The following is a 24,068-nucleotide window of genomic DNA, read 5'->3' as shown; positions in this document are numbered from 1 at the left end:
CTCTGTGAAACAAACCTTGAAGGGCAAGCAGGCAGAATTGAGCCGGATAAACAAACCATGCACACATGCACGCACGCGCACGCGCGCGCGCACACACACACACACACACACACACACACACACACACACACACACACACACACACACACACACACACACACCTGGAGTCCTGGGCGGCAGGTAGCCTAGCATTTAGGAGTGTTGGGCCAGTAGCCGACAAGGTAAAAAATCTATCTATGTGTCCTTGAGCAAGGCACTTAACCCTAATTGTTTCAGGGTCAAACATTGAAGCTGAAATGGGGATTCTATTTTAGGAATAAAGCCTGTTTTTCTTTTGAAGCCAGGAGGCTAGTATCAGCTACATTTATGCCTTTGCTAGACTATAGGGATATTTTATATATGAATGCTTCCGCATTCTGCAGTGTTTGAGATCATGACACCCTATTGACACCCTTTACCATGGCAATTTATTTTAAACTGCAAAACCCTTACGCGCCACTACACTTTGTATACCAGGGTTGGCTGGCCTTCTCTAGTCACTCGTAGGCTCAGGCACTGGTATACTTTTACTTACAAAGCCATTTTGGGTTTACTACCTTTTTATTTGGGCATTTTTATTGTTCAGAAATGTGGTGGGTATTCTCTTCGTTCGCTGGACTTTATCCTGCTAACTGTTCCAAATGTCCGAACTGAATTTGGTAAAAGGGCTTTTATATACTCTGCGCAATCGTCTTGGAACGCCTTACAAAATACTTTTAAACTGGAAGAACTTGTCCCGATTAGTGTTTTTAAATCACTGATGAATGATCTTGAGACTGATTCCCTGACCTGTCAATGTTTTTAATTTGCTGTTTTTGATTTTGTTATACTCTTGTGAATTCTATGGTTTTTACTAGATTACTAGTAAAAACCATGTTGTTTGTCTGTAATTTTTGTAATGACTTGGTGCTGCCTATCTTGGCCAGGACACTCTTGAAAAATATATTTAAAATCTCAATGAGCCCTTCCTGGTTAAATAAAAAAATAAAAAATAAGGGTTCCGGTCAATAATGACTGACCTGTGCTCTGACCCCACACTCCAAGGGTGTTTAAGTGTGATATGCAACAAATGTATTTCCAATTCACATGTGTGAAATAGGACAAAAGTAAGCACCCACCTAATGACCTGATCTCATCCTTATACCTGAGGGAGGTGAGGGAAAGGTGGGTGGCTTCAAACCAAACCCACAGAGTAGTCTGTCCATCTACAATAGTTACAGAAAGGTTGCATTTCCTCTCATGTTTGTTTTCTATCTTCATCCTGAAATACATGGGGTCATTCCAAGATAGTGAAATCATCAGGAGCAGTTTAGGATGTAATCACAGCCCAGTAGTCAGTAAGCAGGTGTCGTCAGCCAGGGATCAGAGTGGAGATGATGTGGTGGAGGCTGGCAGGATGTTTAGACCTGTAGATTGAGCCTGTGGAGGTTTAGAGGACTGCCAGGATTAAGCCTCCTCCTCCTCCTATGTAATCCAACCACAGTGAGGAAAGAGTACATTAACTAGACTCTAGCACACTGAACCTAAACAGGGAATAAAGAACTGCTTCGTAGCCTACCCTCTCTCTGCGAGGAAACAACCTTTTGTTTATTTTATTAGTTATTTTATCTTTATTTGATCAGGGAGTCATACTGAGACCAAGGTCTCTTTTACAAATGAGCCCTGAATTACAGAAATGACAGAAAATACACACATCAAAATATAAATCCAATATGCAAGTAGAAAGAAAAACACATTAATCAGTAGTACGGTCCTCAATCAGCTTTCTGAATTGCCCTAGAGGCACCAAAACATAAAATTTAAGAACATTTGGTAGATTGTTCTACCTATAAGGTGCAAGAAAACTAAAAGCTGATTTATCTAACTCAATGGAGACCAAAGGAATTTCCAGAATTAGCCATCCCTGAGACCGGGGGTCTAAAGTAGGTAGGTTAGGTACAGTGGGAGATTTTGTAAAAGGGCTTTATATATGAAAACATAGCAATGTATCAACCTACAGGACATCAAAGAGCCAACCAACTTTCTGGTTAGAGAATGCAGTGATGAGTACTAAAACTGTACATGGTTGCAAAGGGCATCAGTGTCTTAACAGCGCGATTTGCCAAGACAGGATATTCTGAGAAATCTGGCAGTGGCTTCTGATGAAATTCAATTTTCACAGAACCGCTTGTTGCAATTTCGATGAGACTCATTTGTTCAGATATCGGTAAGTGGACTGGAGGCAGGGCATGAAAAGGATAACGAATCCAGTTGTTTGTGTCATCCGTTTCGGGAAAGTACTTGCGTAATTGCGCACCCAACTCACTGAGGTGCTTTGCTATATCACATTTGACATTGTCCGTAAGCTTGAGCTCACATGCACAAAAAAATCATACAATGACGGAAAGACCTGTGAGTTGTCCTTGTTAATACAGATAGAGAAGAGCTCCAACTTCTTAATCATTGTCATGTCTTGTTATGTCTGTTCCTGTCCTTTCTCTTCATTCTCTCTCTCTGCTGGTCTTTTTAGGTTACCTTCTCTGTCTCTCATCCTTCAGCTGTTCTACATTTCCCCTAACTAGCTCATTCTCTCTTTCCCCACCTGTTCTCTCTTCCCCCTCTGATTAGGTCTCTATTTCTTTCTCTGTTCCTGCTACTTTCAGTGTCTGATTCTTGTTTGTGTTTTTTGATGCCAGAAGCAAGCTGTCGTCTCGTTTGCTTCCACCTTGTCCTGTCCTGTCGGAGTCTGCCTGGCAGGAGTATCCTGCACTATACTAACGTTCTTTTGTTCCGCTGACAACGTTGGAAGAGGATTTATGCCATTCCTGTATTTTCATTGAAGAACTCTGTTTTCTGTTAAAACCGCTTTTGGGTCTTCACTCAAGTTCATAACAGAAGAATCAGACCAAGAATGGACCCAGCGGCTCCGGACCCTTTTCACTCCGCCGTCGAGATCCAGGGAGCGATGCTAGGCAGACACGAGGAGGAATTGTCTGCTGCTCAACATGCCGTTGAGACCCTGGCCGTCCAAGTCTCCGACCTCACAAGACAGGTTCACCAACTCCTCCTCGATCCACCGCCCACTTCCAGGGTTTCCGAGTCTCCGGAAGGATCAACAACCCGCCGTGTTACTCTGGGAGCCCACTGAGTGCCGCTCATTCCTCACTCAGTGTGATGTGGTGTTCTCTCTCCAGCCCAACACTTACTCCAGGAGCGCAGCCCGCATCGCCTACGTCATTTCTCTCCTTAACGGGCGCGTGAGTGGGGCACGGCAGTCTGGGAGGCGAGGGCTGAGTGTATTAACCAGTATCAGGACTTTAAGGAGGAGATGATACGGGTTTTTGTCCGTTCTGTTTTTGGCGAGGAGGCTTCCAGGGCCCTGTCTTCCCTATGTCAGGGGAATAGATCCATAACGGATTATTCTATTGAGTTTCGCACTCTCGCCGCCTCTAGTGACTGGAACAGAGCCGGCTTTGCTCGCTCGTTTTCTGGAGGGTCTCCACGTCGAGGTTAAGGATGAGATCCTCTCCCGGGAGGTTCCTTCCAGTCTGGACTCCTTAATAGCTCTCGCTATTCGCATGAGCGACGGTTTGATCTTCAGCTCGTGGAAAGGAGCTCACGTTCTCCGTTGCTCCCCTCTCCTCATCACTGCCACCTGCCGCATCACTGCCACCCTCCTCCGCCGGCTCGGATGCTGAGCCTATGCAGCTGGGGGTATTAATCTCGGCCAAGGAGAGGGAACGGAGAATCACCAATCGCCTCTGTCTCTACTGCGGCTCCGCTGGTCATTTTGTCACCTCATGTCCAGTAAAAGCCAGAGCTCATCAGTAAGAGGAGGGCTACTGGTGAGCGCAACTACTCAGGCCTCTCCTTCTGGATCACGCACTACCTTTCCGGTCCATCTCCGCTGGCCCGGTTCATCTGCTTCCTGCAGTGCCTTGATAGACTCTGGGGCGGAGGGCTGTTTTATGGACGAGACCTGGGCTCGGGAACATGACATTCCTCTCAGACAGTTAGGGGAGCCCAGGGCCTTGTTCGCTTTAGATGGTAGTTCTCTCCCCAAGATTCAGCGTGAGACGCTGCCTTTAACCCTCACTGTCTCTGGTAATCATAGCGAAACCATTTCTTTTTTAATTTTTCGTTCACCTTTTACACCTGTTGTTTTGGGTCATCCCTGGCTAGTGCGCCATAACCCTTCTATTAATTGGTCTAGTAATACTATCCTATCCTGGAATGTTTCTTGTCATGTAACCTGTTTAATGTCTGCTATCCCTCCTGTTTCCTCTGTCTCTTCTTCACAGGAGGAGCCTGGCGATTTGACAGGGGTGCCGGAGGAGTATCACGATCTGCGCACGGTGTTCAGTCGTTCCAAGGCCACTTCTCTCCCTCCACACCGGTCGTATGACTGTAGTATTGATCTCCTTCCGGGAACTACTCCCTCCCGGGGTAGATTATACTCTCTGTCGGCTCCCGAACGTAAGGCTCTCGAGGATTATTTGTCGGTTTCGCTCGACGCCGGTACCATAGTCTCCTCCTCCTCCCCGCCGGAGCTGGGGTTTTTTTGTTCAGAAGAAGGACGGGTCCCTGCGCCCATGCGTGGATTATCGAGGGCTGAATGACATAACAGTTAAGAATCGTTATCCGCTTCCTCTTATGTCTTCAGCCTTCGAGATCCTGCAGGGAGCCAGGTTTTTCACCAAATTGGACCTTCGTAACGCCTACCATCTCGTGCGCATCAGGGAAGGGGACGAGTGGAAGACGGCGTTTAACACTCCGTTAGGGCACTTTGAATACCGGGTTCTTCCTTTCGGCCTCGTTAACGCTCCAGCTGTCTTTCAGGCACTAGTTAACGACGTCCTGAGAGACATGCTGAACATTTTTGTTTTCGTTTACATGGATGATATCCTGATTTTTTCTCCGTCTCTCTCGATTCATGTTCAGCACGTGCGACGCGTCCTCCAGCGCCTTTTGGAGAACTGTCTTTATGTGAAGGCTGAGAAGTGCATTTTTCATGCCGCCTCTGTCCCTTTTCTCGGTTCCGTTATTTCCGCTGAGGGCATTAAGATGGATCCCGCTAAGGTCCAGGCAGTCATTGATTGGCCCGTTCCTAAGTCACGCGTCGAGCTGCAGCGCTTTCTGGGCTTCGCTAATTTCTACCGTCGTTTCATCCGTAATTTCGGTCAGGTGGCAGCTCCTCTCACAGCCCTTACTTCTGTTAAGACGTGCTTTAAGTGGTCCGTTTCCGCCCAGGGAGCTTTTGATCTTCTTAAGAATCGTTTTACATCCGCACCTATTCTTGTTACACCTGACATCTCTAGACAGTTTGTTGTTGAGGTTGACGCGTCAGAGGTGGGCGTGGGAGCCATTCTTTCTCAGCGCTCTCTCTCTGACGGCAAGGTCCATCCTTGCGCGTTTTTCTCTCATCGCTTATCGCCGTCAGAACGTAACTATGATGTTGGTAATCGCGAACTGCTCGCCATCCACTTAGCCCTAGGCGAATGGCGACAGTGGTTGGAGGGGCGACCGTTCCTTTTGTCGTTTGGACTGACCATAGGAACCTTGAGTACATCCGTTCAGCCAAACGACTCAATGCGCGTCAGGCTCGTTGGGCTCTGTTTTTCGCTCGTTTCGAGTTTGTTATTTCTTATCGTCCGGGCTCAAAAAACACCAAACCTGATGCTTTATCTCGTCTCTTCAGTTCTTCTGAGGTCTCCACCGACCCCGATGGGATTCTCCCTGAGGGGCGCGTTGTCGGGTTGACTGTCTGGGGAATTGAGAGGCAGGTAAAGCAAGCACTCGCTCACACTCCGTCGCCGCGAGCTTGTCCTAGGAACCTTCTGTTCGTTCCCGTTCCTACTCGTCCGGCCGTTCTTCAGTGGGCCCACTCTGCCAAGTTAGCCGGCCACCCCGGCGTTCGGGGTACGCTCGCTTCCATTCGCCAGCGTTTCTGGTGGCCCACTCGGGAACGTGACGCGCGTCGATTTGTCGCCGCTTGTTCGGTCTGCGCGCAGACTAAATCTGGGAACTCTCCTCCTGCCGGCCGTCTCAGACCGCTTCCCATTCCCTCTCGACCGTGGTCTCACATCGCTTTAGATTTTATCACCGGACTGCCTTCATCAGCGGGGAAGACAGTTATTCTTACGGTTGTCGATAGATTCTCTAAGGCGGCTCATTTCATTCCTCTCGATAAGCTCCCTTCTGCTAAGGAGACGGCTCAGATCATTATCGAGAATGTTTTCCGAATTCATGGCCTTCCGTCTGAAGGCCCGCAGTTCACGTCTCAATTTTGGAGGGAGTTTTGCCGTTTGATTGGGGCTTCCGTCAGTCTCTCGTCCGGCTTTCATCCCCAGTCTAACGGTCAAGCCGAACGGGCCAATCAGACTGTTGGTCGCATTTTACGCAGTCTTTCTTTTCGTAACCCTGCGTCTTGGTCAGAACAGCTCCCCTGGGCAGAGTACGCCCACAACTCGCTTCCCTCGTCTGCTACCGGTCTATCCCCTTTTCAGTGTAGCCTCGGGTACCAGCCTCCGCTGTTCTCAGCTCGCCGAGTCCTGCGTCCCCTCCGCTCAGGCTTTTGTCCAGCGTTGCGAGCGCACCTGGAAGGGGGTCAGGTCGGCACTTTGCCGTAATAGGGCGCAGACTGTGAGGGCCGCTAATAAGCGTAGGACCAAGAGTCCTAGATATTGTTGCGGTCAGAGAGTATGGCTCTCCACTCAGAACCTTCCCCTTAAGACAGCTTCTCGCAAGTTGGCCCCGTGGTTCATTGGTCCGTTCCGTATTTCCCAGGTCATTAATCCTGTCGCAGTGCGACTTCTTCTCCCGCGCTATCTTCGTCGCGTTCACCCGGTCTTCCATGTCTCCTGTGTTAAGCCCGTTCTTCGCGCCCCGCTCGTCCCTCCCCCCATCCTTGTCGAGGGCGCACCCATCTACAAGGTTCGTAAGATTTTGGACATGCGCCCTCGGGGCCGTGGTCATCAGTACCTAGTGGATTGGGAGGGGTACGGTCCTGAGGAGAGGAGTTGGGTTCCCTCTCGGGACGTGCTGGACCGTTCGCTGATCGATGATTTCCTCCGTTGCCGCCAGGTTTCCTCCTCGAGTGCGCCAGGAGGCGCTCGGTGAGTGGGGGGGGGTACTGTCATGTCTTGTTATGTCTGTTCCTGTCCTTTCTCTTCATTCTCTCTCTCTGCTGGTCTTTTTAGGTTACCTTCTCTGTCTCTCATCCTTCAGCTGTTCTACATTTCCCCTAACTAGCTCATTCTCTCTTTCCCCACCTGTTCTCTCTTCCCCCTCTGATTAGGTCTCTATTTCTTTCTCTGTTCCTGCTACTTTCAGTGTCTGATTCTTGTTTGTGTTTTTTGATGCCAGAAGCAAGCTGTCGTCTCGTTTGCTTCCACCTTGTCCTGTCCTGTCGGAGTCTGCCTGGCAGGAGTATCCTGCACTATACTAACGTTCTTTTGTTCCGCTGACAACGTTGGAAGAGGATTTATGCCATTCCTGTATTTTCATTAAAGAACTCTGTTTTCTGTTAAAACCGCTTTTGGGTCTTCACTCAAGTTCATAACAATCATAGCCTCAATTTTGTCCTGCACATTGAATATAGTTGAAAAAGCCCATCTTTATTCTCAGTTTCTTAACTAAGTCATCAATATACTTTTAAAAGACAGCTTTTCATCTATTAAAATGCCCAGATATTTGTAAGCAGGGACACGATCAACATGGACACCATCCAAAGTACATATATTTAAATCATCAGAATTGTTTTTATGCACCCTTGAGAACAACATTTACTTAGTTTTACCTGCATTCAATACTCATTTCATAAAGTTATTGTAATACAATGAAGGTAGACTGTAGTTCAGATAGAGCCTGGTCAACCGTGGGGCAATAGCATACACAACAGTATCATTGGCCTACAAGTGCAAGTTACAATGTTTTACAGACAAGTCAATATTATTAATGTAAACAGAAAAAGTACAGGACCCAGAATTCATCCCTGCGGGACACCTTTCGTATGTCCAGAAAACCTGATTTAACACCATCAGTACCCCCGACACATTGAGTTCTATCTGTCAAGTAATATTTAAACCAACTGTCAAGACTGGTTCTCAGGTTGAGCTTGCTTCCATTTGGTTACACTAACCTAAGGCGATCCTCTCCTCTCATTGAGAGAGGTAGTGAGAAACAGTGTTTATTGTGCCATGTATTACAATCAATGTATTCTAGACTCTCATTTCTTTAACCTTTTATCAGCTGGCATCATCACAAGTGTCTTTTGAAAGGATGGCAGACCAAACTGCAAGCGAGAGGAATACGGCTGAATTATTAAAGACGCCAATTAGCTGGGCTGTCATTTAGATCAAACACACCGGGTGTCTTTCACCGCAAAGCAGTGGCATTTACCAGCAGCACCAGAAGCTTGTTCAGGGAGCGAAGCAGGCTGTGCGCCGGGCGGTGAGTTTAGAGTTGAGGCGGAGCACCCAGCCATGAAAGAGTTGAGCTGTGCAACAGTGCTCTAATGAACGACTTGACACAACAGCATGGTTCAACTCAACCTCAGAGAGGTTACCGAGGCCTGACCTAACTCATCAAGCATGCAGGAGAACTGAATTCTAAGGCTGGTGTGTAAATGGAGTCTTCTTTTCCCTCTCTTTCTCTTCCTCTCTTTTGCATATCTCTCCTACTCTTTCTGTCTTTCTTACTGTATGTCTTCAAAGACCACACTAGAAGGGTAGAGGACAGCCATCTTGGCAAATTGAAACTAAAAAGGCTTTCAAAAGCATAATCCCTAGTCCCCACAACTGTTTCCTGCTGATAAGGTGAGCATGGCTTACAGCAGTTATGATATATACATTATCATTTAGCAGTCATGCGAGCATACATTTTACATACGGATGGTCCAAGGAATTGAACCCACTATCCTGGCATTGCAAGCACTGTGCTCTACTAATTGAGCTAGGGAACCACAGTTATCGCATGGAAACTGGAATGCAAATGAAATACATATTTTATATATTCCAAAAACCTTTACATTTCAATCATATAACCATAAGAGAGCACTAGGTACAGAAAGCCCATCATAGCAACTATGGCTCTCCACTATGGTGGATGATAATGTGATCTTCAGATTGATTAGAGAGCTCTTAACAACTTCTCACATCTACTCCTTACTACAGCTCTCCATTCCTCAGCCCATCCCTTCATTCCATTACCTTGTCCCTTCACAATGGTCCTGCTTCATTATCATAGTCAGATCCTAACACACACGCACACACACGCACCCTGGGGATCACCCAGAGGTAACCCTCCATAGTGGTGATTATGATCATTACTCATCCATCATTTTTTCACAACGTATAAAGATAACAGCAAATACACCATCCCAAAAAATCCCTTTATCTAGGCATAATGGTGACCAAAGGAATGAATAGGATCGTAATGCCATTTGGGTGGTAATACAGTAGAGTTAAATGACTTACTGAGGCGGGGAGTCTGGATACATCACATTGACTTGTGATAGAGTCTCCACGTAGGAGTCAAAGTCAAACGCTGGAGGGAACTCCTCGACACACGTCGACCTCAGCTCCCGGATGGAGCCGCCGTACGAAAAGCCATCCGGAGCTGTGGAGAGGCAAGGCAGTCTAATACAACACTAACGAACACAATAGCTTTTTCTTCTCAGTGAACTATAGCAGAGTCAGGATTGTAAATATACTCTGTGCTCAGTTCAACTGAATTATATATCTCATGGTTTAGGGATCCTACATTGAACTGAATAAGCAGATCGACAGTAAATATGTATTTTTTGCAGTCTATCTGCACTGTTATTACACTGGAGCAGTCGGAATCTGTTATGAAACATAAGGCTAAGGGCATGTGGCTCCTTGAAGATGGAGGGGCTGTGATTGAAGCCAGTGTGATATAATCTGGGTATATCAGCCTTTGGCCAGGCAGAGGGAGAATGGGGCGGCGTCCTAACACAAAGGATGCTCTTTGAGCTTTTTGTGCCGTCTCTGTGTGGACTGACAATGGGACCCAGTCCATTGGGCCAAGTGGCCTTCCACAGACATGGCTTTGGCTGTGTGTGTGTGTGCGATTCAGTTTGGTGCAATATTTTGTTATTTTCCCATTCCGTTATCAACCCCACAGGCAGAGTGTGGTCCCTTTAGATGAGGTTTCAGGAGAAGAGCACTGGTTGGTTTAAATGCCAGCTCTGGAGAATGCCAAATGTGGCATATTAATGCCATGAGGGTGAAATGTGTTCATTGGAAGACTGAACTGGATATCTTCTACTGATTCAGCTCTGGGAAAAGTAGCATAAAACATTCATGGCCATACATTTTGTCCCAGGGATTTGTAAATAAGACCTATGAAACCACTTGCAACTGAAAACGGATAAGCTAAATCTTATAAATGAACGGGCCTCTAACACACCTGCTGGCCTCATCGATGTACAACTCTCCTTAACTCACCATAGCTGGCCCGCAGGTGGGGGTTGCGCAGACGGCTGTCTTTGCGCAGGCTGCCCACGATGATGGTAACGCAGGACAGGAAGAGCACCAGGCCGATGACAATGCCAGCCACCACCAGCGGTGACACCAGCAGGCTGGCCTCGCTGCCCCCATCACGGCAGTCTGGGTACTCATGGGCACTGCTCTGGTTCGAGCTCACTGCACAGTTCACAGACCACAGGTGGGGCCCAGCCACAGAAAAGAGAAAGCAGGGAAGAATGGAACAAAAGAGGGACAGTGTGAAGAGAAGGAAGAGGGAGGTGATAGAGAGAAGAGAGTGGTGAGAGAATTAGAGAAAGTAGAGGGGAAAAAAACACATTCAAAGCCTTTGTGGCAATGTCAATGTGAGACGTTGCCTCCATGACCCTATGGAGAGAAACATGTAAGCTGATATTTCTCATCACACACATACCTCTCTGTGGACCGCAGGACAGGAACACTCCCAAGATTTTCATTCCTCAGCGGAGGAATAGATTCTCAAGTCTGCAGTGTTTAATATTTAATCCTCAACCCGTTAGAATTTTTAAATACACGGGGTGGAACTCTTTCATGTCAGCTCAGGAGGCAGAAACTTCAGCCATTAGTGGCTCATCTCAAATCCCCTTCACCCTTTTCAACAGAACTAGAGGGAAACCAAAATAAGCGCACACAACATAAATCAGATGTACTCAAATAACACCACACATATAGTCACACAGACAGATTCAATATCCAAGTGCAGGCCGAGATAATACAAGCTGCCGTGTTATCTTTGCCACATTAGGCATCTGAAAATCATTTTGGGGGCCATCAACAGGAGACAAGAAATCTAATCAATTTATTTATGAGGAGGCCGTTGTCTAAATGCTAATCGTATTAGTCTCTATTCTTCTCTTCCCTGCTGAGGAATTCCTGCCATAATTGAGGTTATAAAATATTTGTGTTGATCACAATCAATGTTAATCTTTTAATCCACAGTGAGCATTGTGTGTTGATTTGAAGATCTGGCAGAGTAGTCTACTGCGACACGCTGTTTATGTGTTGGCATACAGTGCCTTCGGAGAGTATTCAGATACGTTGACCTTTTTCCACATTTGTTAGGTTACAGCCTTATTCTAAAATGTATTCAATTGTTTTTTTTCCCCTCATCAATCTACACACAATATCCCATAATAACAAAGCAAAAACAGTTGTTTTTTTTGCTCATTTATAAAAATAAAAAAAATGAAATATTACATTTACATAAGTATTCAGACCCTTTACTCAGTACTTTGCTTAAGCACCTTTGGCAGCGATTACAGCCTTGAGTCTTCTTGGGTATGACACTACAAGCTTGGCACACCTGTATTTGTCGAGTTTGTCCCATTCTTCTCTGCAGATCCTCTCAAGATCCTCTCAGGTTGGATGGGGAGAGTTGCTGCTCAGCTATTTTCAGGTCCCTTCAGAGATGTTCAATCGGGTTCAAGTTTGGGCTCTGACTGCGCCACTCAAGGTCATTCAGAGACTTGTCCCAAAGCCACTCCTGCGTTGTCTTGGCTGTGTGCTTAGGGTCGTTGTCCTGATGGAAGGTGAACCATCGCCCCAGTCTGAGGTTCTGAGCGCTCTGGAGCAGGTTTTCATCAAGGATCTCTCTGTATTTTGCTTCGTTCATCTTTGCCTCGATCCTGACTAGTCTCCCAGTCCCTGCCGCTGAAAAACCTCTGCACAGCATGATGCTGCCACCACCATGCTTCACCGTAGGGATGGTGCCAGGTTTCTTCCAAACGTGACGCTTACATTCAGGCCAAAGAGTTCAATCTGGATTTCATCAGACCAGAGAATCTTGTTTCTCATGGTCTGAGTCTTTGGGTGTCTTCTGGCAAACTCTAAGCGGGCTGTCATGTGCCTTTTCTGAGGAGTGTCGTCCGTATGGCCGTTAGGCCACTCTACCATAAAGGCCTGATTGGTAGAGTGCTGCAGAGATCTGCAGAGATGGTTGTACGTCTGGAGGGTTCTCCCATCTCCACAGAGGAACTCTAGAGCTCTGTCAGAGTGACCATTTGGGTTCTTAGTCACCTCCCTGACCAAGGCCCTTCTCCTCTGACTGCTCAGTTTGGGTAGGTGGCCAGCCTTAGGAAGACTCTTGGTGGTTCCAAACTTCTTCCATTTAAAAATGATGGAGGCCACTGTGTTCCTGGGGATCTTCAATGCTGCAGACATTTTTTGGTACCCTTCCCCATATCTGTGCCTTGAGACAAGCCTGTTTCGGGGCTCTACGGACAATTCCTTCGAACTCATGGCTTGGTTTTTGCTCTGGCATGCACTGTCAAGTGTGGGACCTTATACAGATGTGTGTCTTTCCAAATCATGTTCAATCAAATGAATTTACCACAGGTGGACTCAAGGATGATCAATGGAAACAGGATGCACCTGAGCTCAATTTCGAGTCTGATATCAAAGGGTCTGAATACTTATGTAAATAAGGCATTTTTGTTTTTGCTTTGTCAGTATTGGGTATGGTGTGTAGATTGCTGAGGATTTTAATTTTATTTAATCCATTTTCCCTCTTGAAGCATGTGGGAACAGCAGACTGGGGTAAGGATTAATTGAATATGTCTGTAAACACACCAGCCAGCTGGCCTGCGCATGCTCTGAGGAAGTGGCTGGGGATGCCGTCTGGGCCTGCAGCCTTGCAAGGGTTAACACGTTTAAATGTTTTACTCACGCCGGCTGCAGTGAAGGAGAGTCCGCAGGTTTTAGTAGCGGGCCGTGTCAGTGGCCCGCTGTATTGTCCTCAAAGCGAGCAAAGAAGTTGTTTAGTCTGTCTGGGAGCAAGACATCCTGGTCCGCGGCGGGGCTGGCTTTCTTTTTGTAATCCGTGATTGACTGTAGACCCTGCCACATACCTCTTGTGTCTGAGCCGTTGAATTGCAACTCTACTTTGTGTCTATACTGACGCTTAGCTTGTTGGATTGCCTTGCGGAGGGAATAGCTACACTGTTTGTATTAGGTCATGTTTCCGGTCACCTTGCCCTGGTTAAAAGCAGTGGTTCGCGCTTTCAGTTTTGCGTGAATGCTGCCATCAATCCACGGTTTCTGGTTTGGGAATGTTCTAACAGTTGCTGTGGGTACGACATCGCCGATGCACTTGCTAATAAACTCGCTCACCGAATCAGCGTATTCGTCAATGTTGTTGTTTGTTGCAATGCGGAACATATCCCAATCCACGTGATCGAAGCAATCTTGAAGCGTGGAATCAGATTGATCGGACCAGCATTGAACAGACCTGAGCGCGGGAGCTTCCTGTTTTAGTTTCTGTCTATAGGCAGGGAGCAACAAAATGGAGTTGTGGTCAGCTTTTCTGAAAGGAGGGCGGGGGAGGGCCTTATATGCATTGCAGAAGTTAGAATAACAATGATCCAGGGTTTTACCAGCCCTTGTAGCACAATCAATATGCTGATAGAATTTAGGGGGTCTTGATGTGGGGGACTGTGAGTTGTTGGCTGTGGTTACCACTGAGGAAGTACAGTTCCCGCTAAGCCCAGTCAAAACTGTTCGTTGCTCTGGCCCCCCAATGGTGGAACAAACTCCCTCACGACGCCAGGACAGCGGAGTCAATCACCACCTTCCGGAGACACCTGAAACCCCACCTCTTTAAGGAATACCTAGGATAGGATAAAGTAATCCTTCTCACCCCCCCCCCTTAAATGATTTAGATGCACTATTGTAAAGTGGCTGTTCCACTGGATGTCATAAGGTGAATTCACCAATTTGTAAGTCGCTCTGGATAAGAGCGTCTGCCAAATGACTTAAATGTAATGTAAATGTAAAGCGTTGAAGGCATAGAAACATTGGCTTGAGGGGGCTAAACACCCTTTCCTCATCTGGACTGACCACCGCAACCTGGAGTACATCCGGGCAGCGAGGAGACTGAATCCTCGTCAGGCAAGGTGGGCCATGTTCTTTACCCGTTTTGTGTTTACCCTGTCCTACAGACCAGGTTCCCAGAGTAAGAAGGCAGACGCACTGTGAGTAAACAGGGCTTCTGCAGTCTGTTGTGCCGTAGGAAGACTAGGCAGTCCATGCCTATGACACAGAGGAGCGGCCCATGGATCAGACTCCCATACTCCCGGCCTCCTGCCTGGTAGCGCCGGTCGTGTGGGGGCCCACACATCTCCCTCCTCTGGTCATCCGGTGATCGGTTGGACGGTGCACTGTTTGACTGGGATGTACTGGCAGCCCACCTTGGCAAAGGCCGTGAGGGTTTATGTTTCCTCCTGCTCGGTGTGTGCCCAGTGTAAGGCTCCGAGGCACCTGCCCAGAGGTAAGCTACATCCCTTACCCGTTCCACAACGACCTTGGTCACACCTGTCGGTGGATTCTCTAACCGATCTTCCTCTTTCACAGGGAAACACTACGATCGTGGTCGTTGTGGATCGTTTCTCTAAGTCATGTCGTCTCCTCCCTCTGCCCAGTCTTCCTACGGCCCTACAGACTGCAGAAGCCCTGTTTACTCACATCCTCCAGCACTACGGGGTGCCTGAGGATATAGTGTCGGATCGGGGTCCCCAGTTCACGTCAAGAGTTTGGACGGTGTTCATGGAACATCTGGAGGTCTCGATCAGCCTTACCTCAGGTTTTCACGCCGAGAGTAACGGGCAGGTAGAGAGAGTCAACCAGGATGTGGGCAGGTTCTGCTCTGGGAGTGAACTAGCTATGCAAATATAATGATTCCACAGGCTGTGTCTTACACTATAGAACCATAAATGAAGAGATTTCTTAAATTGATTAATACATTGATAGATTGATTTGGAGGAAATTCCATCCTGAGGGTTTCTCCTCCTGATTGAAAGGAGAGGTGAAGTTATCCCACTGGTAATATATATACAGTGTCTGTGGTGTGTCAAAATAAAGTCCAGTCTTCCATTAATACTGATCTGGAACAAGTCTGAGGTCAGTGTTAATGCAGAGAAAGGTCTGAGGGCAATAAAGGGCGATATCACAGTGTAGGTTAATTGGATTATTCTACAGGGCAACTCATTATGGTTATATATGATTCACAGGACTGCTTACACAATGCTTTCTCAGGACTCTTTTCCCCGAGCTGATGGTTTATAAAGATTGGTTTAATCTAAAAGACAGCAGCCGGGAAAATAAATGAGCAGAGAGTAGAGACATCAAAATCAATCACTAGATCAGTGATGCATTGAAATCACACACTATTGAATAATAACTGTATTATTTGATATGATATCTGATTGAGAGAGAGAGGGTGAGAGATACATATATATACAGCCTGATATTTCTAAAGGCATCAAGTCAAAGCCTCACCCTGAAAAAAAGGCAACTCTCGTTGTGTATCAAGCATCTGGGCATGGTTAGCATTTTTCTTAATTTAGTGTGATTCTTCTCTGCCCAAAACTGTGATGCTAATTAGCCTTTGCTCTGTCATTAAGAGGCCTTTTAGAAACATAATTTGAGCAAACTTCCGCTGTTGCTCTTCATGAATCTCACATACTGGAGAGGGCCATGACTGCGCCAAATAGTTAAAAAGAGTCGGATTATAGTTTGTTGTTTAAGTAATTCACCTGCTAAACTCCTAGTTGACACCATGTACCTACCAATTGGTAGTAGTGATTGGTAGTCCTGATACAGTATGTGCTGAATTCAGCAGTATGGGTTCAGTCCTACTATCCAGTAAGTGATGCATTTTGTAGTGCTGTGCCTGTAAAGACATCTCTGAGAGCAACAGCATCAGCAGAGTGCCACATGGCCATGTTTCCAGGGCCCAGTGCTGTAGCCAATGCACCATGGATGCCTTGGGTCATCCAGCTGGCTGTGCTTCACATTGGGAGACACATGTCTGGGACGTCATATTGCCCATGTGCATGATACAGGATGTACTGTGGAGGATTCTCCAGAGAATGTCTTAGGTGAAGCTGGGTTTGTTTGTATGTGTGTGTGAGAGTGAGTGAGTGAGAGAGTGAGAGCAAGACAGAAAGAGAAAGAAAGAGAGCAAATGTGTACGTACGTGCGTGTGTCTACTGTTGAGCTGAGTGAATGGCATATTGTCAGGGCCTGGGTCTATGGAGCACTTTGATTGTATTTGATTTCTGCTCCTCCATGCAGCAGTACGTCTTGTTGACCTTCTCCAAACCTGCCCTTGGGCCCCTGACACAGGACCTCACAGAGAGCACACAGCCAGCCCGCTCGACGCAGAGGGTCACACCAGTCCAGAACACCAGGACTACGTACCATATATAATCAATGTACCCTCTCTCCCTCACTCTCTTAATCTTTCTCAATTTATTTTTTTATTTTTATGAAAGAACATATCCTCCCCTTTTCTCGATCACTCCCGTTTCAATCCTTATTTCTTCAACTTTGCATTGGTGTTGAACACACAATTCCATGTCCATTCGCTTTCTCATCGACCCTCCCTTTCTCCCACAGGACTCATTCCAGTTTTGTACCACAGATTACAATAATTATAGCCCACATTTAGCCCAAATGTCCTTTCCTCATGCTCAGATAATGCTGCTAACAGTGGTAGTCTGTCCCCTTGTGCCTTTGTGTTTATATGACAGCTGTGTACTCCCTGGTCAAGATTCATAAGATGAGAAAGCATTTCTCACTGTCTTTATGTTTGCTCCCATAAGACTCCACTCCTATCCTGCCAACCCTGCCCTGTCTTTCTGTTGAACATTAAACCGACCCATCGATAAAGCTCCCTGTGATTTAAATTCACAATATCATTCCGTTCCTCCTCAAGTGCTTTGTAATCCAGACAGAGCCAAGTAGTACACCCACACACTATATATTTCTCATAGGACTTTGGTGTTCTCAAACAGTGGAACTGTCTACTGTACGATGGTATCAACCTCAATATGATAACTCCGGGAATATGAACGGTAGTGCGTGAGTGTGATTGTGCGAGAGAGAGGAACAGACAGAGAGAAAAAGAGAGAGCAAGAGAGAGAGAGAGAGAGAACGAGAGAGTGCATGTGTGTGAGGACAGGCACAGGGAGCGAGAGAGAGCGGGAGAGGTGATTGTTATAAATTGTGTCTGTGTGATGTTTGTGCGCCCTGTGGGGTTAGCAGGCCTGGCCCCAGCTGCAGAGAGAGTGGGAGAAGAAAACCGAGCGAGGGCATCTTTCCTGGCACATTATTCTGGTTAGACAGAGGAACTCAGAGGCTTTACTCTCAGGAGATGCTAGAATAAAGAAGTGTTGAACAGCATCACTGCTATAGGAGTGTAATATAAAACAGTGGGATACGAACCGAACATTATTAAATGACACATAACCAGCATCTCTATCTCTCTCAGAAGAGAGATCGGATAACACAAACAAACAAGTCTATAGAATCTTAAGAAGTTCATTTTCCCCCCTCGAATGACAGATTTAAGATATGATAACCACAACTTCAGTGTGAATTCAGTGTGATTTTTAAAATGTTTTAACACAGAAGATGAACCATAGCTAATTAACACATCTTCAGCACCAACCCAAGCAGGTGCTGATCATGTTTTAACACATGGCAATTGGTCAATTCTTTATACGCCAATTCACACTTTACCGGGTAGCCATTTTAACATATTTATCACATATCACATTGGTATGTACAACCTTGTGAGAAGAAGTCCACTGCAGTTCCTCGTGTTCAATATGTTGACACTATAGGCTGATTCAGTGGGACATGACAAACATACAGTACCGCAGTAGCAGCGGAAGTTATTCCGTACACACAGCAAGTTCCTGTATGACCTCAATACAAGACAATCACTCTAATGCCTGTGTTGTCCTGACATGTACAGTACATACCAAGGCCACATCTAGTGCATCGGTTGGCCACATGCTTGTTTACCCATGTGAAACCTTGTTGGATCTAAGGTGACTATTACGATTCGGATAGATGATGACAGGGTCTGCTTTAAATAGTCTATAGACTCTATACAAGCTAGAGGGACCATGCCATTGAGACGACAGTCTGATCCTAAGAGGATGTCTGGATGTGTTTTGGTAACTTGTTTTGGTAACTTGTTTTGGTAACTTGTTTTGGTAAAGGTTAAAAACATTTTTTTTTAAATATATATAAAATTGTACTGAAGATGGCTGCACTATGAATATGTTTAAGGGACATCCATCGCTGAGTACATTGTGCAGGTTACAACCTGTGTAATCTATGGTGATGGTCACTGGGCCAGTAGGGAATGCAGAGTGAGGAGAAGATGAAGGCTGTCGTAGTACATGTGTATTACCCAGTATGAGAGGTACATGGTTATGTGGAGAGAGAGTAAAACACATTGATATGGCCCTATAGAATGAGGGGTGATAAGGACTCCTCTCCCTGCATTCAACCATAACAGTCCTCCCTGACGTTGTGGGCATTCTCTCAAGGTGACGAGGAAAACAAATGTCACCTTGCATGCCTCTAGAAGAGGAACCTATTGTGTGCCAGAGAAGAGCATAGATATTTTGCAGATGCCTGATTTCTGCTCTGACCTCAAGGACATCTATATTTATTTATTTCAATTCTGAAATATAACAACATTAAAAAGAAGAAAATATTTAGCTCCACATCCACCTTTAGCAATATGTATTGGTATTATGAATGAAAAGGACTATTTTTAAGAGTATTCTTGACATAAATCAGCAATCCCCATAGGCTTCAATAACAGCAAAATCCCAACTTCAACTCCAAAGACGAAGGTATACTCTGAGCAGGAAATAAATAACTCTGGGACTGGAAGACAGACTGATATCCCAGGGCAGAACAATGACTACCACTAGGTGGCAGTTCCGTGTTTTACGTCACACAAGCCTTGCTACAACCTACAAGCAACACATGATCCACCATGGGACTTCCAGTCACACATATTTGTCACTTGATTTAATAGGTGACACAACTCTTTTGCTTATTTCCCTGAGTGTGTCCCGTGTGGCACGGGTAGCGTTGCGTAGTTTACCAAAGCTACCAGAATCTTCAGTAATTTCGGTAATTAACAGAAAATCTATGACAATCTATCGTAACTTTGGTAATTTATAGTTCAATCACTTAAAAAATGTTTTTATTCATATTTAGTATACATTTTTTTTGTTCCATATTGTCCATGAGTTTCTAGTTGATAGACCACATGGTCCAAGAGAAAATAGCGAGAAAATAACTAATGAAAAAAAGCATTGAATCAACAATGGCATTATTTTCAATTAACTCTGCAACTCTTCCAACTGTTGACGCAACTGCCACCAGTTTGAAGGCAAAACAGTGACAACAAACTGACATAGTAAAATAAATAAAAGTGTGTGAAAAAAATATAAAGGATATTTCATGCTGAAACCCTCATCTTTAACACCAATTATATTTACTAAGGTGATAGTTTATATTTAGGATAATGTTTAACATCCCCCCCCCCCCCAAAAAAAAAGTATTTCATACATTTTGCAGGTGATAAGGCCACACAGAGGGCCAAAGATAATTACAGACACCTGTACAAATCTGAAGTACCAAAAAGGGCCACTAGATGTCTCGCGATAGATTACATAAAATCCTTGAAAGATAACACAATTCTGGTAGTTTACTTGTAATATTAGAAAGTTTGCAGTAATATAACTTCCCGTTGCAACCCTCAGTAAGGGGATAACAGAAGCGACAGGCAGGGACACACACACAAAATTTCCCTCTTCGATTACCAAGAAAACATGTCAGATGTCCACAGCGTTTACCAAAAGACTGCAACATATGAGAAGAATAAGAGGAGAAAAAAAGAGAGGCAAATAAAGAAGAGTGAGAGAAGACGAGAGGACTGCGGAGGGGACGAGTGAAAGGACTGCCCTGTCTCTGCCGGGTGACAGCTTTTCTCCTCTCATCACAAATGTGTTCCTTCAATGCCATGAGGGGGTGAGCGGAAGTCTTATGAGGACAGACACGGGGAAGAAATGGCCGTCTATGACGAGTCTGGGGGATGGACAGCACTGCGTGGAAAAGCACCACAGACTGTTAGACATGCTTTCCCCGCAATCCATTCTTCTAATGTAAGGTAGAGCCTGCTTCATTGAGCAGAAATCGATCTTAGCCACACTACAAAGCACACACTGCAGTAGTTCGCGCTTCAAAAAGCCAACGTGTAGTCTACTTACAAAACAACCAATAGTAAAGGGAGTGCCACTGGTACACCTTGAAGTGTTGCTAAGTGGCACCGGGGATAATTGGAAACACAATACAGGTGTACTAGTAACATTCCATGCCCTTTTTTGAAAAGTACAAACTAGACCAAAGACATAGCAGTTAACTCATGGTGCATTTCCAAAAAGGTTTTACCCCAATGTTTTACACAAAAAAAGGCTCAGACTTCTCTGTTTCCATCTATGTGGCCCGGCACCCGTGTCTCACTGGGCCATGGCTCCGGCAGACCTGCTCTCACCTGGGGCCAAAGCCAGGCCACTGGTACTTTTCTGCTGGCATTTGCTTAACAATGGCCAACTGTGAACTTTAACACCTTCTCACAAAGCAACTGTTTGGTTTATGCAGAGGTTGTTGATTCAGCTCTTCCTACTGTCAGCCCTAGCTATGGAAACACAATGTCCCTAGTATAACATAATAGGGCTGCTATTGCCAGGGACCTCACGATACGATATTGTCACGATACTTAAGTGCTGATACGATATTTGTTGCAATACTGTGATTTTATTGCGATTCGATACTGTCATTTTATTGCGATTCGATTTTCCAAACATATTGCTCACCATATATATGTCTGCTGCAGACGGACAAGAGAGAGACATGAGAAAACAAGTTTTGATCAGTCATGGAGTGTTGAAAACAAATTGGCTCCCTATTTAAAAAGAAGATGAAGAACAAGCTCTGAAGGAGAAATACTAGAGTTTTCGTGCAGCCAGCTAGGGCAAAAATAATATTGCGATATTGTCAAAAAGATACGATATGATATATCTTAAAAAATAATATCTCCAAACATGTAACTGTGCAGATTATTTTCCCCCCATCACTATAACATAAGGGTGTATGACTAATGTAACATTGGGTTTACAGTCGAAAAGCAGAAACATTGGCTCCCAAGTGGCTCGCGGTCTAAGGCACTGCATCTCGGTGCTTGAGGCGTCACTACACACATCCTGGTTTGATTCCAGGCTGTATCACAACTGGATGTGATTGGGAGTCCCATAGGGTGGTGCACAATTGTCCCAGCGTCGTCTGGATTTAGCTAGTGTAGGCCATCATTGTAAATAAGAATTTGATCTTAACTGACTTACCTAGTTAAATAAAGGTAAATATATAAAATGAAGGGAACAAATGTTGGCTGCTTCTCCCCAGAAAGTGTTTTTCTTCAGGATGTGGTTCTGTTGATGACAAAGGAAGGGCTGTCTGTACGTGTAGTACTGTCTCTGTCTCTCTGGTCTGTTTGTGAGTTAGCAGCAGCAGATCAGTTCAGTCGGCAGGCGCTAAGTAGAGCGGCTTCCGGTTGTATTGAGCAAACGTCAGGTCTGATTCCGGGCCCTTGGTTGAGGTAGTCATTAAGCAGTCATGTCAAATCACCAATGGAGTGAGGGAGGATGTCCGGATCCCAGGCCTGACACGAAGCCTCTCGCTCCTCTACCGCTCACCTACTGCCAGACCAGGCAGCCAGGAGGTGGGTATGATACTCACACAGGGGCTCATGGGTCATTTATGAGCAGGGCACTGCAGGCTTTGACACATGAAAGCAGGAATTCAGGAGCCTTTTCTCAATTTACATCAACATCATAGCTCAGGCAGTAGGAGTTTTTATCATAAAATGTATATGCAGATGATACAGTCTTATACTCAGCTGGCCCCTCCCCGGATTTTGTGTTAAACGCTCTACAACAAAGCTTTCTTAGAGTCCAGCAAGCTTTCTCTGCCCTAAACCTTGTTCGGAACACCTCCAAAACAAAGGTCATGTGGTTTGGTAAGAAGAATGCCCCTCTCCCCACAGGTGCGAGAGGGGCATTCTTCTTACCAAACCACAAACCTCTGAGGGTTTAGAGCTCATACAAGTACTTGGGAGTATGGCTTGATGGTACACTGTCCTTCTCTCAGCAAATATCAAAGCTGCAGGCTAAGGTTCAAATCTGTTTTCCTCTATTGTAATTGCTCCTCTTTTACCCCAGCTGCCAAGCTAACCCTGATTCAGATGACCATCCTACCCATGCTAGATTTTGGAGACGTAATTTATAGATCGGCTAGATGTTCTTTACCATTCGGCCAACAGATTTGCAACTAATGCTCCTTGTAGGACACATCACTGCACTCTATACTCCTCTGTAAACTGGTCATCTCTGTATACCCGTCGCAAGACCCACTGGTTGATGCTTATTTATAAAACCCTCTTAGACCTCACTCCCCCCTATCTGAGATATCTACTGCAGCCCTCATCCTCCACATACAACACCCGTTCTGCCAGTCACTTTCTTTAAGGTCCCCAAAGCACACACATCCCTGGGTCGCTCCTCTTTTCAGTTTGCTGCAGCTAGCGACTGGAACAAGCTGCAACAAACACTCAAACTGGAAAGTTTTATCTCCATCTCTTCATTCAAAGACTCAATCATGGACACTCTTACTGACGGTTGAGGCTGCTTCGTGTGATGTATTGTTGTCTCTACCTTCTTGCCCTTGTGCTGTTGTCTGTGTCCAGTAATGTTTGTACCATGTTTTGTGCTGCTACCATGTTGTGGTGCTGCCATATTGTTGCCATGTTGTGTTTCTACCATGCTGTGTTGTCATGTGTTGCTGCCATGCTATGTTGTTGTATTAGGTCTCTCTTTACTGTATGTAGTGTAGTGGTGTCTATCTTGCCGTGATGTGTGTCTTGTCCTATAATCATATTTTATATTTTATTTTGTCCCCGCAGGAGGCCTTTTGCCTTTTGGTAGGCCGTCATTGTAAAAAAAGAATTTGCTCTTAACTGACTAGATTTTTTATTTATTTTTAAATGCTTCTTACCAGATACTGTATCTACAGTGGAAAGCACACTCACAGTTTAGTTCACAAAAGCTTATTGTGATTCAATGTTCCAAACATATTGCTCCAAAAACAATAATAAAGAAAGTCGCATACTCCCTGTAACTCTCATATTCACAGAGATGTTGGATCTTAATTTGACCAGTTTCGCCGCAGGAGTAAAATTATCCTGCAGGAGGATTTGATTATTCTCAAAAAAGTTAAACGTTCTAACATTCTATTTTCATAGGCTACTTTAGGCTATAGTTTAGGTGCAGCCTACAGCTGCATTTTGGATACACTTTTATGTCGTAGACCAATATCTATCTTGTGTTATTATTAAGTTACACTGAACAAAAATATGAACGCAACATGTAAAGTGTTTGTTCTATGTTTCATGAGCTGAAATAAAACATACCAGAATTGTTCCAGTCACACAAAAAGCTTATTTCTCTCAAATTCTGTGCACAAATTTGCTTACGTCCCTGTTAGTGAGCATTTCTCCTTTGCCAAGATAATCCATTCACCTGACAGGTGTGGCATATCAAGAGCCTGATTAAACAGCATGATCATAACACAGGTGCATTTGTGCTGGGGACAATAAAAGGC

At 45.4% G+C, this 24,068-nt stretch overlaps 1 protein-coding gene across 2 annotated transcripts in view; it reads right to left on the bottom strand.

Annotated features, from left to right (window-relative positions):
* The window catches only part of LOC135547587 (protein BEAN1-like), a 49,076-nt gene that overhangs the window by 11,926 nt on the left and 13,082 nt on the right, over positions 1 to 24,068 (bottom strand). The window contains exons 2-4 of one of the 2 annotated variants that reach the window (XM_064976734.1): positions 10,939 to 11,148; positions 10,488 to 10,685; positions 9,495 to 9,636 (exon numbers count right to left, since the gene is read on the bottom strand). In XM_064976734.1, coding sequence (XP_064832806.1) covers positions 9,495 to 9,636; positions 10,488 to 10,685; positions 10,939 to 10,981 — 383 coding nt within the window. In that variant the 5' untranslated portion in view covers positions 10,982 to 11,148. The remainder of the gene's footprint in view (positions 1 to 9,494; positions 9,637 to 10,487; positions 10,686 to 10,938; positions 11,149 to 24,068) is intronic. The other variant, XM_064976726.1, reaches the window with a different exon arrangement.

This window comes from Oncorhynchus masou, chromosome 1 (genome assembly GCF_036934945.1).
Source record: "Oncorhynchus masou masou isolate Uvic2021 chromosome 1, UVic_Omas_1.1, whole genome shotgun sequence".
NCBI classification, from domain to species: domain Eukaryota; kingdom Metazoa; phylum Chordata; class Actinopteri; order Salmoniformes; family Salmonidae; genus Oncorhynchus; species Oncorhynchus masou.
The sequence above is the reverse complement of the archived record's forward strand: the minus strand, read 5'-3'. Positions and strand labels throughout refer to the sequence as shown.